An 18626-nucleotide genomic window follows, 5' to 3' on the forward strand; every position below is an offset into this window, starting at 1 on the left:
ATCCTTGTGAAACACCACATGCCAGATGCAACTAGTCCACAGTTCAAAATTGGACTAGTCATTAACAGAACATGACTTCCATCAGTATCAGAACTAGCGGCTGTGTCTAATCCTGCCGACTCATTTAAAAGGAACTAGTCATGTTTTTGTAGACGACCTGAATTTCTCTGTCCTGCCCAGAATAAACACCCTGACTGTTCATCCCTAAAATGACTCCATAATATAATATGAATAACGAATGTCAACTCTCATTATTGCCTACATTGGAGGTTGAGTATCTACATGTGAAATGTCACACACTACAATGGAGAGATGAGTGGTCTCTGTTACAGAAACCATTTCACTCGATCAGACCAACAGGATTGACCCTAATGACAATACTATGGCTGCAATGATACTTGTAGACATAGGACATAATGAGTGAGTGAGTGAGTGAGTGAGTTGGGTTTAACGCCGCTTTTGACAGTATTCCAGTTATATCACGGCGGGTCAGCTTAATGTGGGAGGAAAGCACGAAGTGATGCATGTCTCCGACGTTTACCACTTCGGTGAAACCCACGAGCACGGGTATGGTGCTGACAAACCTAGAAACATAATCAGGGCAAACCGGGATTCAAACCCACAAGGGATTTTTTCATGCAACCCCCCCCCCCCTTAATAACCAGTCCCTAAATAATGTTCAAAATGTATAACATTATATATTTGAGGTGAGGTGAGGTGAGGTGAGGTGAGGTGAGGTGAGGTGAGGTGAGGTGAGGTGAAAAATGACCAAGGTCCAAGATTATATAGCGACGTGCATGCACATGTATGTGGGTGCTTGTACTAGTCCGGAAAAAAGCCAAGTTTATAGTGAGATACCATGCTGCAGTTTAACATGAACACCCCATTCAATAAACAGACTCCAGCCTTGGACTGGGACGAGTCCAAATCAACTACCCGGGTACCCACATCCCTATTACCCGACCCTATCCGGGTACCCGCTGTTGGTGTCAAGAGATAGGTACAAAATATCCGATTTGGAAAAGTTTGACAATAGCCCTGGTAAAATGTATTTAGAGGCACGTAAACAACGATTTGGCCATGCATACACTGAAGTTGACTGAAGATCTAGCTTTGTTCAAACATACATAAGTCAGAAGGAACGTGTTCATAGTCATGAAGAAATGCGAACCTTAGAGACTTAAAATTGTCATGTAACCATGAAGTTATAGTGAGTTTTTGTTATGAAAGAATATATCACGTGACTAACCACAGGTCCGGGTAGTCCTGTGGGTACCCGGGTCCTACTCAGTACCCACCCGACTCAAGTACCTGAGTTGTCCTTCCCAGCCCTACTCCAAGCCGACCAGTCCATTTTTTAGCCCCGTCTAGCGCCGGGCGCCAGACAGGGTAATAACAGGTACCATCTTTTAATGTCTTTTGGTGATCAAACCCTGGACCTTCCGCTCTCCAGGCGGACGCTCTACCACTTGACTACGGAGGCAGTCTTATATATTTGAAGAAAAAGAACTGTGCCCCTTCTCTATAGTAAATGACCAGTCCCTAAGATTGCCATCAATACATGAACACTTGACACTTTTTATTAAGTAGCTACATTCAATAATTAGGGGACTGACTTGTAACACATTTAGGCATCACTTTTTAGATTATTTGGTTTACGATATTCTGTACTACCAAACCGTAAGCTATGTTTTTATGTTTTCATGTTTTTCAGGGATTTTTAAAAATAATTGCTTGGGGGAAATACATTAAAAAAACGAATAAATTGTTTTTAAAATGACAAATCAAACAGTTACTGGTACAATGCTTCCAATATTGACTTTTCTGGACATTTCATTTCTCTTCATAAATTATTTCGCACACTCAGCACAAATTAAGCAGCTTCTACACTTATCCCACATTGGAGAAAGTTTGGCTCGTAAACACAATGTGTCCTGATGAAGCAGAACTTTGATGAGACATTACAACCCAAACAATACTAATGGCACTCTCTGTGCCTGTGTTTCACATCTCTCAAGTAATTTACTATTCAAGGCTTAAGTAGTCCTCCTCATCACACGACATGTCACAGCTCTAGCCAGTGTCAGCGTCCATCACAGTCTCAGCTTAATACTGCACACGCCATGAAATATGTACATAAAAAATCGGCTTTCAGAAACCTCGATATCACAATTGACCGTGTGCCATTTTCGAAGTACAAGATCATTTCTAATGGGATTGGGACTAAGGACAACTCCCATATCTTAACATACCGTAATCATCGTATTAAGCCCCCTGCCCAAATAAGTGCCCATGACCATCTGCTAGAACAATCTGTAATCTATAAACAACCCTTATTTAAAATGAAAATTACATGATATATTTTCTTGTGTATATCAAAGTTGTTTTAATATACAGAAAACAGCAGTGTAGAAGGGGTATAGAATAGCTTGGTAACTATTATCGGAAAAGGTCCAGTTTCATCGACGTTTCAAATAAGTTTGTTCGCTGCTTCTCAATCTCTGACAACAAATTGATTTTAATAAGCAGACCCATTTGTAAGTGCCTGGGGTCCTTATTACAGTGAATACGGTACTTACAATAGACTATTGTAAGTATACACTGCTGTTTTCTGTATATTAAAACAATTCTAATATACACAAGGAATTATGTCATGTAATTTTCATTTTAAATAAGGGTTGTTTATAGATTACTTACAGATCTTGTCAATCTTTTAAGTGCCTGGGGCACTTATTACAGTGAATATGGTACGTAGCACAAAGATGGCTTTGTATGGAATGAGTCTCTAGCTTGTTGCTCCTAACCTCACCAATACACATTCTACATACATGACACAATTCTGTTTTTTTTTAAAAATTATGAAAGGATATATAAAGGTTTACAATTTCTTGGAATTTCTGTGAAAATATGTGTGACCTTTTGTGGTTAGAAAACTGTGTTACATGTTAGCCACAAGTCTTCATAACATCATCCAGATGTAGGCCCATAAGGATGCTGATCATGGTTAAATCTGGTGGAGTTTCATCATCACATTATATGCAAATCAGATACAGACATGTTATCTTGAGCAAAGTGTAGCACATTGTAGGGAGTGAGTGAGTGAGTATGGTTTTACGCCGCTTTTAGCAATATGCCAGCAATATCACGGCAGGGGACACCAGAAATGGGCTTCACACATCGTACCCATGTCAGGAATCAAATCTGGGTCTTCGGTGTGACGATCCGATGCTTTAACCACTAGGCTACCCGGCCGCCCCTGTAGCACATTGTAACAAACAATAGCAATGTCATAGGGAACACCACTAACAAAAACAGGCTACATTCTACCACAGTAGGATTCAAACCCAGACCTCATTGACTATGGCAAATGCATGGACCACAGGCCTACTACATATCATTTAGAGAAAATACTCCCTTTTAAGATACAGCAAAGGTCGAATAAAACTGGAAACAGAAATTTAACATCACTTACATCCGGTAAGTTGATACTAACATCTGTCAAGGGATCATTACAATTAATTTTCATTCTGGAACAAAGTCCATGCTGAAGCAAATAAAAATTGTTTCAAACTTTTATCAAAACAAACGGTTGCAATCTATTGTGGCATCAAATCAGAATAATAAATTCTTTCTTTGGTAAAAAATGGGTAGCTAATATACCGGTATTAATTTTTCTGAAAATTTTTTCCCATTTCTGGTGTCCCTGCCGTGATATTGCAGGAATATTGCTAAAACCGGCATAATACCACACTCACTCACTCACTCTGAAAAAATGTACCTAGGTGTGAGGATGTTTAATGTCTTTCTCAAATAGAAAAACAATGCTGTAAACTAATTTCTACCTCGGAACCTTGAGCATTAAATTATTGTACCATCTGAAACACAACACTAAAGAGCAGGTGTGTCAGCATCTACTGATGCATCCATACATCCCACATCTACACGGATGACAACATACGCGAATTCTGTATCAACCTTCAAAAGGCAATATTTAAGCTTTGCAATAACCCGGCTTGATAACTAACATGAACTAATTGGGCTACCGCTATCTTAACCCTTCATAAAACAAAAGGCTAAATTTGACTGCATTATTCTAAAGCAACAAGCCTACATTTACCATTCATGAAAGTTCATCATAAACAAATTGAAAACAACAACCTCTTGTTAGCTGGGCCACATGGAATATGAATTTCACCCCAAACAACAGAAACATGTTACCGTAATCGACATAATAAGCGCCCCGCTCTAATAAGTTCCCATGGCCATATTTGCTAATATATTGGCTAGTGAACAATTCCAATTAGCACACCTTCCAATTGGTCAATTTACAAAAGACTTATTTATTCGCGTATAATACGCACTTGTGTGATATATGCACCCGTAATTATGGGCAATTAAATTCTGGAAAAATATATGTCATATAAACATTTCAGGCTGTCAGCATAAACCACAAAATTTATCTTTCAACTCTGGTTTTTTCTCACCAAAATAATATTCTAATAAGAGACCCCTATTTCTAATTTTGAGAGCACCCTGGGCGCTTATTACGTTGAATACGGTGTATCAAGTCATTCTGGATTATTGTGACATCCTGTAAAAGAGCAAAAGAATCTCACGTAAAGTCGGCTTTATTTACACAAATGTACGAGTTCACTCAGTTCTTTCATTCCATGAAACGTATGTACAGATGTCAAAACATCCACTCCCAGATTTACTCGGCCATTGTCTGTATTCATCTCTTGTCACTCTGTCCATCTTCTCTCCCTACTTGATCAAACTCCTGTGTTGATGACCGAGATATGAAGGACACGCAAGCATTCTTACATCTGGAGAACAAGCTCCCTTCGCTCTGACTGCGTGACATCAATCCGTCCAACAGCTCTAAAAGTAGGAAAACAAGGTGACATATTTTCTTTGTTTACAGCAAAGAAAAACAACAAATATCATAATTAACAGGATAATATATTTGCAGTAGATATTATGAATTATCCTTCAGAAGTTATACAATCTTGTTCCCTAACAGCATGTTTTCTCAATGTACTTTCAACTTGGCTATATTCATACTTTATTGCAATGATAACTGACCTTTTTCGAAAAAATGTAATCCCTAAAAAATAAACTTCCAAAAATCATGATATACAAGCAGGTTAAGGGTTAACAGTTCAGGAAGTTTTCCATCCCCAAAAAATAAACTTTTGGGGGGTTTAGAGCTCAGGGAAATAAAAAACAGCTCTTAATCATAATATGTTTATGTATGTTTATTCTGAAAATTAACAGCATCCCCATTGCAGGAAAAACACGACAAGATATGAGAACATATGTGCCAGTTTAATTCCCTTCTTTTTGTGTTGCCCCACAACGCCTGTTGTGATAAATCTTGACACCATTTATGCATTGGTCTATGATGGGTGAGTTTTTCTTCCTGAAAATCTCTTTGATGATGTCAACATTTTCACTATTTAGTTCCAGGTGTATATGCAGGTATGTTTCCAACGTCAAATCTGTGAGCTGCCAATCTCCTTAAAATCAGATCTTAGTTCTCGCTATCCCATTACGAGTCACGTCAGAAAGACCTTTCATCCAATCAATCAGAGCGCCGCTTACCAGATCATGAAACTGACAGTTACGGGTTTTATGATTATATCCATACAATCTATAAGCCATTCCAGAATGTTCTTCTTATCAGTTTTAAATTTTTTAATCAAGAATACGTCAAAATATGTTTCGAAGTGTAGTTGCCAGTTTGAAACTAGTGTTGTAAAGCTCGAGAAAGCTACCTTCTGATTGGCTAATGTTGATTTCTTGTCAGTCATTTCATTGGTCGGTCAAATTTCGCGAAAGGTCATTCTGACGTGACCCTAATGAATGTCCTCAGATCTTTGTTTAGCGGTGGCAAAAACTAAGATCTGATTTTAATGAGATTGGTGAGCTGCTCACTTAACTCACCCACATAGGGATTCCTGGTTGGAATCTGTCGTCAATGGTGATGTGGGTGAAATTCTGTTTCATGACAAGAGCGTGAGTTTGTGTTAAGCCGCTGTGAACAGTATTTCAGTTATATCACGACCTGTCAGTTTGATGTGGGAGGAAAGCCCAAAGTGATGCAGATCTTACACGTTACAACTTCCATAATGCACACGAGCACGGTTCTGACAAACCTAGAAAAATAATCAGTGGATCCAGGATTCAAACTCACAATCATAGGTTTTTGTTTGTTTTTTGTGTAACGCCGCACTCAGCAATATTCCAGCTATATGACGGTGGTCTGTAAATAATCGAGCCTGTACCAGTCAATCCAGTGATTGACATCATGAGCATCGGTCCACGCAACTGGGATCGATGACATGCATCAACCAAGTCAGCGAGCCTGACCACCCGATCCCCTTTGTGGCCTCTTACGACAAGCATAGTCGCCTGTTATGGCAAGTATGGGTTGCTGAAGACGTATTCTACCCGGGATCTTCATGGGGCATCTCAGACGATATTAATATTATCTACCATGTACAACTGAACGATCATGTTAATATTTCCAAATACTTCCATCCTGAAAAAAACTTTATTTAATAACAGGGAGAAAAGAAGGCCAACTGAAACCCTTAACCACCATGCACCCTTATCCCCAATGTACAGTACACTCAAATCACCCATGGGAATAGAACCTGTTAGCAAGCAGGACAAGCAGACACTGTCCACTCCACCTACCCATCACCAAAACTTAGAGAGGAAAAGTGGGATGCTTTAGATAAGTGCAAGCAGATATGTGTAAGCAGATAACATGTCAAAGATCACCTTATGTGCCGGCTCTACCCTACAACTGTGCTGAGTTGGGCTGAAGAGGGGAATCTGGTTTTGTTTGACAACCTGGCCAACATAAAAGAAAGGTTACCATGCATCAAAACCTTTGTCTCCTAATTACGTTGTTCATGGATCCTCAGACACAAAATTTCTCTAATATGGAATAAAACTACAATGGGTAGTCTTTTTCTCTTTTCCATCAAGTTTGTTAAGAATTTTCAGATATGAAAATATATTCAAATTGGTCAATATCATAAGTGAATTTACCTGTCCATACAAAAACAAAACAAATCTTTTAGTTTCCCTTTTTTCATTTACCCACCTGAAAAAACACCAAAGTCTTGGAATCATTTTTCAAAGAAGGCTAATTGCTCGAAACTTTCGATGTACCAACCTTCTGTTCCTGTAATTTTTCCACACATGACAATTTACCGTTTCGACTTACAACAAAATTTCACCCCTTGTTTTGTGGTCTCAGCGAAATCATTGTGATGACCATAAAGATGTGTCGTTTCAACGTATGGGACACAGAATTCAAACTGTTCTTTAAACTGATGTCATAAAAAACAAACATTCAACTTCCAAATGGCTACCTCTTCCTTATACAAAGAACAAAACTTCATTGTACGCCAAACAAAACTGAACTGAACTAAAACAAGAAACAAAAGATTTCCCCCATACCTACACCTTAACTTAAACACAACTTACCATGAATGTAAAATCTATAACTTCCCACAACATTCACATCCCTACCCAGGGTTATCAATAAAAGTACTACAATAACACAATGTATGAACAAGGATGAACATGAATAGTTTATTCATCATACATTCAATCTGATAACAACGTGACAGACAAGTTGAGGATGAGCGATGGTACTTAATCATCCCTGTTCTCACAGCGGATCTCATCACCCTGATAATGTACTGTCACATGTCCTCTATCTGTCTTAGAGCAGAGGTTGGAGTCATACAAATAGTGTCACACATGCATAAACTGAACAGTTCATGCAAATGTCACTTTTCACCTTCCACTCAAGACCATAAATGTACAGAAGATGCCGCCCCTGTATCTGCACTGCCTTGTTTAAAGCAAATGCAAGTGATATGAGAGGTGGAATCTGATTGGTCCAAAGAAGAGTGAGTGAGTGAGTGAGTGAGTTGGGTTTAACGCCGCTTTTAAACAGTATTCCAGTTATATCACGGCGGGTCAGCTGAATGTGGGAGGAAAGCCCGAAGTGATACAGGTCTCAGACGTTTACCACTTCAGTGAAACCCACGAGCATGGGTAAGGTGCTGACAAACCTAGAAACATAATCGGGGCGAACCGGGATTCGAACCCACAATCATAGGTTTCTGGCGTGTCCAGGGGACACAACTCTGCACAGCGAATCATGGCGCCTTAGACGACTGGGCCACCCGTGCCTCCTGGTCCAAAGAAGAAGCATAGAAGGGACATAACTCTGATAGCCACAGGCAGCGCTTTGATCGAGCCCAGGAATTCCAGCAAAGCTCGGCAAGGGTGGAAACAGGACTTTTAAAGTCAGTGAACTCTCTGGCCTCGGGAAGATGGTTTTAGACGTGAGCCAAATAACACATTCACATTGGACCGTTAGCTGTGCTCAAACACCTGGGCAGTTGGGTTGTCATGGAAACTAATGGCATCATCCTCTATTCTAACAACTGGGTAGTTGGGTTGTCATGGAAACATGACATGCTTATCTATTCTAACTACTGGATTGTTGGGTTGTCATGGAAACATGAAATGCTCATCTATTCTAACAACTGGGTTGTTGGGTTGTCATGGAAACATGACATGCTCATCTATCCAAACAACTGGGTAGTTGGGTTGTCATGGAAACATGGCATCATCATCATCTATTCTAACAAATGGGTCATTGGGTTGTCATGGAAATATGGCATCATCACATATTCTCTAAAGCTTCTCCTGCATTCCAAAGCGACATAATTTCTGCATGTTCAGAATACACATGGATAGAATACTACTGAAACTGACTGATAACGTTTCGTAATTTCATATCAATAGGCATAGATTTCATATTGACAGTGGTCATTGAATTTGATGACCGCAAATGTGATCATTGGAAACCTATTTTATCTGTACATGATATCCCTTGTTGTCTTCATGCGTACCTGTTTCAGTGAGCACGGGCGACTCTGCCTCTTCACCCGAGATGAGTTTCTTTTGTCGCAGATTTAGGATGGAGTCGGCAATGATTCGGGCAGTGCCCCTCGTATATCCCCCACTTGTCAACATGAAGATGGGGATTTTCATCTCTCTGGCTTTTTTAAACACCATCTCATCTCTCTTGATGATGCCCTGAACAAAGAACGGGTATTCTCGGGTTCAAATATTGTAAAAGTTTGACCATCCTACAAAGGGACAGAAATAAACCTACAAAGTTTACAAGTCACAATAGTTATAATGTAAGGAAGGATTATATCCTACCTAAATATTATCCCGGTGGAAGTTTTACTCTAATGTATAGTATAGGATAGGATTAAACACACTGGTAGGGGTTCAAATTCACTTGGGAGAATCATCCTGACACAAGAGAATTTCATCCCCAGGATAAAATATAAGATAGGATAATATTCACTCTTACAATAACACACAGGGACATCCCCAAGAACAATTCCCGAAATACTTGAGTAGAGAAAGTTCAAGAGCCTAAAACAGCTCACTAAACTTTGCTATTCTTCGGAAAATTCCAGAAGTTTGTAAGTTTTATATTATCAATTACCAGATTATATTTTGTAATATTCACTTATCCCTCTTATCATAATTCCACCTCAAACCAAGTCCTCTATCCAAAAAATATTTAACTTGTACACAATCCTTGTGACATACGTCATGAAATATGTCACACGGAGCAGACGTCTACTAAAGCTGGCAGCAGAAACCTTTAGCTCTCAGCATTTCCTCTTCGTCAGAAAACAGTAAACGTAAGTACACACCCATAGCTGATCTATGAGTGTATTACTAGTAGGAAACATTCGATTGATGTACAGTCGTGCCTCGTTTATACGGACACTTGCGTCATTTCACAATTCGTCCGTATAAACGAATTTCCGTATAACTGCAACCAGCTTCTTACTGGAAGAGTTACTTCCCTTCAATTATGCAACTCATGACAGATGACAGAACAAACAGATACATCCACTCAATCTTTATTCATACACGTTTCAAAAAGTCTGTCATGGAAGTTTGAACTTTACCACATTTTGAGGTTTGAATTTTAAACAATAATGTGTCACTTGGTTAATTGACTTCTCACGAATCAAAGGATTACCACCAGCGGAAGGATTACCACCAGCGGAAGTGTATTGTCCGGATAAGTGAGAAAATTTTGTGTGCATTTCAGTGTTTTGTGTATGAAAATGACCGTCCGGTTCCGGAAACTGAATTACCGTATATCCGGGTAAATTTATATAGTAATTATTTTGTTTTGAATGAAAATCGTCTGGGAACCGAGGTTTCCGGATATCTGAAGTCCGTATGAAACATTCAATTGATGTACAGTCGTGCCTCGTTTATACGGACACTTGCGTCATTTCACAATTCGTCTGTATAAACGAATTTCCGTATAACTGAAACCAGCTTCTTACTGGAAGAGTTACTTCCCTTCAATTATGCAACTCATGACAGATGACAGAACAAACAGATACATCCACTCAATCTTTATTCATACACGTTTCAAAAAGTCTGTCATGGAAGTTTGAACTTTACCACATTTTGAGGTTTGAATTTTAAACAATAATGTGTCACTTGGTTAATTGACTTCTCACGAATCAAAGGATTACCACCAGCGGAAGGATTACCACCAGCGGAAGTGTATTGTCCGGATAAGTGAGAAAATTTTGTGTGCATTTCAGTGTTTTGTGTATGAAAATGACCGTCCGGTTCCGGAAACTGAATTACCGTATATCCGGGTAAATTTATATAGTAATTATTTCGTTTTGAATGAAAATCGTCCGGGAACCGAGGTTTCCGGATATCTGAAGTCCGTATAAGCGGGGCACGACTGTGTTTGTCTTTGCTCATGTTGTTGTCAGTGTTATAGAGATGAAAATAGCCTCCATATATCCGCCATGCCTGTGTTCAATGGCCGACCAAAGTATATTGGTTTGTAGTGGCAAATTGCGCAATAAATAATGAATTATGTCAAATCCTGAATTCATTTATAGTTGGTTGGTTTGTTTGTTGTTTAACGCCGCACTCAGTAATATTCCAGCTACCATATTCGCCCCAATAAGCGCCAAGGGCGCTTAAAATAAAGACAGAAGGCTTGGGCGCCTATTGGGACCAATTCAGAGTCAATTCATCGTAAATTCATCAGTAAGCCTTACCGTATTTTCTTGAGTATAGTGCGCACTTTTTTTTTCCAAAAAACACAGCTGTGTAGAGGGGGTGCGCATTATACACGAATTAATGAGTTTTGATGTTTTTTCCCCCATGGAAAGACATCACTGTGAGCATGTAACACCGGAAATACCATGTCAACAAATCCATACTGAAGTTCGCAAATTATTCAAGTTATTACACTGTCTGGCTTTAAAAAGTGTTCTTTGTATATCTGGACTTATGTTTGTAACTTATTTCATTCAAAATTTCTTTTAATATTGTTTTATTTAATTTCGGCGAAATTGTGTGTGAAGCGATCGGAAGATCGCACAACTCACCATTATTAACAGCAACCACGGTCAGATTACCGCTATTGACGCCTTGAAACGAACTTTAGTTGACAGAGAATGGATACATATATCATAAATGCCGTACTTTGATTTGTAAAAGTCGCATAACTGCCGCAACATATTTACTAATGAAATCTAAATTCAGACTGAGTATATTAAAATTAATATTATTTTATTACAAATACTGACTGCTACACCTCTAGTTGTAACAAATATAACAAATCTACCAATTTTCAAGTTCTACCAAGTAACTTTAATAAAATAGAAACTTTAACGTTCCACTCTCTATTTATAGAACGAGTGAGTGAGTGAGTGAGTGAGTGAGTGAGTGAGTGAGTGAGTGAATATTTAATGTCACATCTGCAATATTTCAGCCATATCGTGACGATTATAGAACGAGTAGCTGGCTTGATGACACATCAGCGTGGAAGTTCTATGGGCAATGTTTTGCATGTAGCAGACCTCAATCTGCACTCCAAGATGAAAAAGTCAGCAGAAAACAAATTAACAAACTTCATCACTTACCTTGGCAGTGACAGAGAGGTTTCCGAGTGGGTCCCCTTCCAATATGTCTGTCCCGGCATTGTACACAATAATATCTGGCCTGAAGTCCTCAAGTGAAGCATCCAAATTGCTGTGAAGTAAATATTTCAAAGACTAAACAAACATTCAAGTCTTTAAGACCTCTGAAAAGTGTTCTGTGTTTTTGTTTAATGCTGAACTCGGTAATATTCAGCTATAGGATGGCAGAATGTAAATAATATGTCTGGACCAGACAATCAAGTGATTGATATTACGAGTGATGTCTGACTCCATCGGGGTACAATGACGTCAATGAGTCGAGTCACATGACTGCTCAATCCATATTTTCGCCTCTTACAACAAGGGTAGGTTGCTATTAACCTGGAATCCCCACGAGGCCAAACCATAGCCGACTTTCATGTAACATGGTTCATACAAAACTTGATCCTTGTTTCAAGGCATTTTTAAGGCCTTCTTAAGACAAAGATCACACTATCCAAGTCTTAAAATAAGATCTAAGTATGTTTTGAAACCCACTTTTAAGGACATTCTTACTTTCATATTGCCAGAATCAGATGGTTCAATTGGCACATCCAAATACATGGATGTCCATCAACCAGTGTGAGTGATTGAGTCAGATTTTACGCCGCTTTTAGCAATATTCCAGCAATATCATGGTGGGGGTCACCAGAAATAGGCTTCACACATTAAACCCATGTCGGGAATCGAACCCGGGTCTTCGGCGTGACGAGCGAATGCTTTAACAACTAGGCTACCCGACCACCCCTCAACCAGTGTGTCCAAGCTATCTAGTGATAAAGTTATGGACAAATCTAAGTATAATGACACCATCACACATTATGAGAGAACAAATAACATTATATACTGGTACATTGTACATATACTACTCAAAATAAGTTAAGGACCACCCCATTCTTTCATATTACTTATTTACTATAGTAATATGAAAGAATGGGGTGGTCCTTAACTTATTTTGAGTAGTATATATGTAACAGAAGAGTTCTCCATGGTAGCCAAGTTCAATACCTAAAGGCATTTCACCATATTTTAAGGCCTTTTCAAGGGAATTTAATTCAAAGGCCTTTCAAAGGCCAGACTTCCAAATTTAAGACATTAAGAAGTCCTTGTGAACCTTGTGTAAGTGATTGAATCTGGGTGCCGTTGTACAAAACAACCTTAGCGCTACGATGATCGTAAGTCAATGTTAAGGTATAGGAGTTACGATCACTACAGTGATAAGATCCCTTTGTACTACGAACCATGGACTGGGCAAACCAGTGCTTGATTAACCATAGCACTGAGGTTTGACATCACAAAGCAATCTTGTTGCTGTGACAATTGTACTCCCATACTTCAGCCACCTTCCCGAGGCAAGAGAGTTGACTGACTATAAAAATCCAGTTTCCACCTTGCCGAACTAGGCTGGAATTACTGGGCTCGATCGTAGCGCTACCAGTGTCTATTACCAGTTATGTCTCTTCTAAGCCTCTCCTATGGACCAATCAGATTTCACCTCTTGTATCACTTGCGTTTGCTTCACACAAAATGGTGGCGCACGGTCAAGACGATCTGATCGATTATCAAGATCCATATTGTGATAAAACGGGTTTTACATCGCGAAATGCATCAAATCACGCGAGCACCTTGATTAAAAACATGAAAAGATTTGGAAAATATTTGCTGACAACGAGTTGGCAGTGCACATGCTTTGCAAATCCGGCAATAGACCGAAATCTGCACGAAAGTTTACGAACCGGATTTCGATTTCGGTGCGCGATTTTGATTGGACTATGCATAGACTCGTTAGTCCAGCCAAAATGTAACTCCATAATACCAGCCTAGTTCGGCAAGGGTGGAAACTGGAATTTTATAGTCAGTAAACTCCCTTGCCTCGGGAAGATGTACTTTAGCATCCACTCGTGACATCATTGCGCTGTAATAGCAGTGAGGAATGGGTCTCAGGTGAACAAAATGTTACTGGAGAAATAAAAATACAAGGTGACATGTGAGGATTCTAGTGGCTTGTCAGGGACTTTGGAGTCGACCATTGAGTGAGTGAGTGAGTTGGGTTTAACACCGCTCTTAACAGTATTCCAGTTATATCACGGCGTGCCAGCTTAATGTGGGAGGAAAGCCTGAAGTGATGCAGGTCTCAGACGTTTACAACTTCGGTGAAACCCACGAGCACGGGTATGGTGCTGACAAACTTAGAAACATAATCGGGGCAAACCGGGATTTGAACCCACAATCATAGGTTTCTGGCGTGACCAAGGGACGCAACTCTGCAACAGCAAATTGAGGCGCCTTAGACGACTGGGCCCTCCGTGCCCCCTGTTGACTATTGAATACACTCTACCAAACATGACTAAAATGTAGCCTGACAGCAGGATGGAATCCTCTAAGTGTTCCCACTTACGATTTAACAGCATGTAGGTAGTCAACATCATCAGTCAGGTGATTCAGCTCCACCTTGCGCTTGATTGCCCCTGAAAATACCAGATTCCATATAAAACCTCGGCATAAGCCTTGTTTGCTGCTTGACACAGAGCTCCAGATAAGCTGCGTATCTGCGTAAAATACGCCTCAGAAATACAGAAATATGCAGTAAAATAAAATCCACGCGTATCAAATATGCAACGAACATTACAGATACGCTACAAAAATAAAACTTGTGCGTATCATCAAAATATTGTGAATTAACCCTGCGTATTCGATTAGCAAATCAGCAACTTATTTTGAAATTATAAACGGGCATTCCGTCAACCTTGCCAAACTCCACAATGATAGTTACATCATGATCATTTGCCATCACACTTTCTTGTGGAAGTATCGTGGTATTTTTTAGTCTTATAAAGCTCTCGAACCACACGAAACCAGTTTGCAGGGACTAGATAAATAGTGTTTTTAGATATTTAACTTAATTACCCACATGTGTAAAAACTAGTGGGTAACAGAAATTTGAATACCCAGATAGAATTACTGATACCCAATGATTTTAAAATGCATGGGTAAAATACCCACAACACCAAAAGCTTATCTGGAGCTCTGTTGACAGCATATTTCTTTCAGAACAATCTATATTTTCCCTAGCTATATACAACAAACTATTTATTGACTGAGCACATCCAACAATCTATTCATTTTCACAACTTTACATAAAATTGTCGACGTTTGGGTATTTTCCACAAAACAAACTATTAACGTTTTTCATCGCTGCCCACAAACTATTAATTTTGGGCATATTTCTGAACAAACTATTCATTTAACAAAACTAGTGTTTTTTTATGTAATGCCAAATGTAATGCCAACATTTCGACAATTTGAGCAGGGAATATGAGAAATGTACCTTAGATGTTAGTTAATAGTAAGGTACATTGATAAATAATACATTGGGCGTCAGCCCCAAAAAATCTGATAAGATTTAGGTATCCAACAAACAACAGATACGTATGATAAATGTCAATAGTCTGACTACATACTCTTGGCAAATCCATCATGTGGGTATATTCCTCGGTTATACACATCCATTATGTACACCCGATCGTCATCCATGAAGTCTCGCTCGTGACCGTTGCCCTGCAATTAGAACAGGAACTGTAGAGGGCAACAAGCCATACATCCTCAAAACCGATGTTCTCTATTATATTATTTCATTGTTGACAGAAAGCAATTTCAAAATTTCATTGAATATAGCCATCTCCAAAATGTCCCAAAATAACCAAAACAAAACATTTTGATATCGATTAAACTATTTCCTGAAATGAATTTTCACAAACCTGATGAGCATCAAGGTCAACAATCATGACCTTTGACACGGCCTCCACCTTCTCAAACAGGAACTTAATGGACAAGGTGATGTCGGCATACGCACAGAAGCCGCCCCCACGCTCTGCAGAACAATGGTGGAATCCTCCGCCAATATTGATGGCCCAGCCACGATCCATGGCCAGCTTGCCTGCCTGAAATACAAGCGATGTTGGCAACACCAAAGTGGTAAACGTGGCTTCCCTACCACATTAAGCTGACACAAATACTGTTAAAAATGGAGTATAATCACACTCACTCATGCAGCAGAGGTCCAGTGCCATGTTCCACTAAGCGATCCTGGCGCTACTGCTGGTGTAAGTCTATGTTAAAGTATGGGAGTTACGATTACCTAAGCGCTATGGTCGCGGAATGGACCCCTGGATTACAAAGATAATAACTAATAACAATAACAATAACTAATGACAGAATTTGACTATGCTGTGTGATAGTAGAACTTGAAATTAACACAAGAGATGTTATTTGGATAAAATCATCATGTGAGTGAGTGAGTGAGTGAGTGAGTGAGTGAGTGCGTATGGTTTTAGCAATACTCCAGCAATATCACGGCGGGGGACACCAGAAATGGGCTTCACACAGTGTACCCATGTCTGGAATCAAACCCAGGTCTTCAGCGCAACGAGCAAACGCTTTAACCACTAGGCTACCCGACCACCCTCAAAATCATCATGTGGAGGTACAAGGAGTCTGCGGAATGTGAGTTTAACCCGTTTAGCAACCCCAAAGCAGCAATCGTTGCCCTGCAACAACCGTTGCCAAGCAGCCAATGTTTCTAACCAATGCAGCGACCACTACCCTCCCACTGCCAAGCAACCCATGTTGCTATGCAACTTGCACAGCCCGGCAAATACAATTGCCAAATATTGAGTGAGGGCAACAATAGTTGCCAAGCTGACCATCCACTATAATGGAGACACTTACCATATTCGACGTAATAAGTGCCCCTCTCTAATAAGCGCCCACGGTCACATTTGCTGATATATTGTCTGGTGAACAATCCCAATTAGCACCCCTTCCGATTGATCAATGTACCCAAGGTTAATTTATTCGCGTATAATACGCACTCGTGTGCTATATGCATTCTTAATTATGGGCAATAAAATTCTTGAAAAATATATCTGTCGTACATAAACATTTTAGGCTGTCAGCATAACCATGAAATTTATCTTTCAACTCTGTATTTTTCACCAAAATAATATTCTATTAAGAGCCCCCTGTTTCTAATTTTGAGAGCGCCCTGGGCGCTTATTACGTCGAATACGGTATCCAGCCTATCCTGTATAATTTAGTTTGGGATGTATCCCATAATGGAATATAATTTGTAATATAGTCCACCAGTGACCCATCACCAGCACCAAGGAGTGACATTATCACTTTTTTTCCCCTTGGCAGAGATAGGGCACTTATTTCTTGGACAGATTTGACCATCTCCCTGCCAATAATATGAGTCTATCTTACCAATATGGATCCCCCAGTCTGATGTCGAAATGGACGGAGCACCTTCCTCTGGACGATGAAATTAGGCAACAAGGCTACAGGAGGCACTTCAGTAATTCCAGCCACATTCATGCTCCACTGAAACACGTACACTCCAAGTCAGCACATAGAACACGGTACCATCATCCTGGAGGAGACCACTCATTCAATCTGGTGACAACTCACGTTACTTGTCAAAGTTAGTACGTAAAGTAGCAATGGTCAGTCAAATTTAATGATGAAAAAGAACCTATGCAGTAGTTGATTAACATTAATTTTAGAAAAATAGACAATCCAAGGTACAGCAGCTCACCTTCACCTTTTTGAATGAGTGAGTGAGTGTATTTGGTGTTATGCCACTTTTAGCAATATTTCAGCAATAACACAGCATATCAGTGCATTCTATCCTAAGATATATTCTACCCTTACAGTGCATTCTATCCTAAGATACATTCTACCCTTACAGTGCATTCTATCCTAAGATACATTCTACCCTTACAGTGCATTCTATCCTAAGATACATTCTACCCTTACAGTGCATTCTATCCTAAGATACATTCTACCCTTAAAGTACATTCTATCCTAATATACATTCTACCCTTAAAGTGCATTCTATCCTAATATACACTCTACCCTTAAAGTGCATTCAATCCTAAGATACAAGCAGCTGCATCACATGACATACCATGAAACTGAAATAGCATTCAAAGTGGCATTACACCAAACCCACTCACTCACTCACTCTACAGATCATGAATGTTAGTTATGGGAATGGCTTGGAATGAATAATTGGTAACTGTGTGAATAATTATTACCTTGCATAGATATTCAGGGATATATATCACGCATATGTGATGAGTAACCATGGTAATATGAAAATATAATGGCAATATACATTCTGAGGATAACAGTAACCATGGTAACAACTATTCCTTAACTTATTCCTGAAATAAGAGGATTACAAACCAAAGTTAGTGATTTTGCAGCCTTGGGTGTCATCATTAGTACTCATAATAAGCTCGTGTTTCATCATTGATTTTGAATGGCAACTTGTCTACCTTAATTATAACTGGTTACCAATGCTTTTTATATTTGCAAGAAATTACATGTGAAAGAACACATTTTAAACAATATTCGAACATTTTGTGCCATAATTGAAAATGCCTAGGTTAATGATGAGTTTTTTATTAGCAGTTGAACGTTTAAAAGACATATTTAATATCTAATAACAATTTTCCTGACAAATGATTATGAATAATTCCAATCAGCTAT

General features: G+C 39.3%; 1 protein-coding gene across 3 annotated transcripts in view; it reads right to left on the reverse strand.

Moving 5' to 3' along the window:
* Window positions 1-667: 667 nt before the first annotated feature.
* The window catches only part of LOC139445562 (histone deacetylase 11-like), a 31310-nt gene continuing 13351 nt past the window's right edge, over window positions 668-18626 (reverse strand). For 2 of the 3 annotated variants that reach the window (XM_071226718.1, XM_071226717.1), the window contains 7 exons: window positions 17337-17453; window positions 15830-16012; window positions 15533-15629; window positions 14470-14539; window positions 12036-12144; window positions 8949-9135; window positions 668-4881 (listed from right to left, as the gene is read on the reverse strand). In XM_071226718.1, coding sequence (XP_071082819.1) covers window positions 4733-4881; window positions 8949-9135; window positions 12036-12144; window positions 14470-14539; window positions 15533-15629; window positions 15830-16012; window positions 17337-17453 — 912 coding nt within the window. In that variant the 3' untranslated portion in view covers window positions 668-4732. Of the gene's footprint in view, window positions 4882-6789; window positions 6862-8948; window positions 9136-12035; window positions 12145-14469; window positions 14540-15532; window positions 15630-15829; window positions 16013-17336; window positions 17454-18626 lie in introns of all 3 variants that reach the window. The other variant, XM_071226719.1, reaches the window with a different exon arrangement.

Source organism: Haliotis cracherodii, unplaced genomic scaffold (assembly GCF_022045235.1).
Source record: "Haliotis cracherodii isolate W230 unplaced genomic scaffold, xgHalCrac1.p SCAF_6, whole genome shotgun sequence".
Classification (NCBI taxonomy): domain Eukaryota; kingdom Metazoa; phylum Mollusca; class Gastropoda; order Lepetellida; family Haliotidae; genus Haliotis; species Haliotis cracherodii.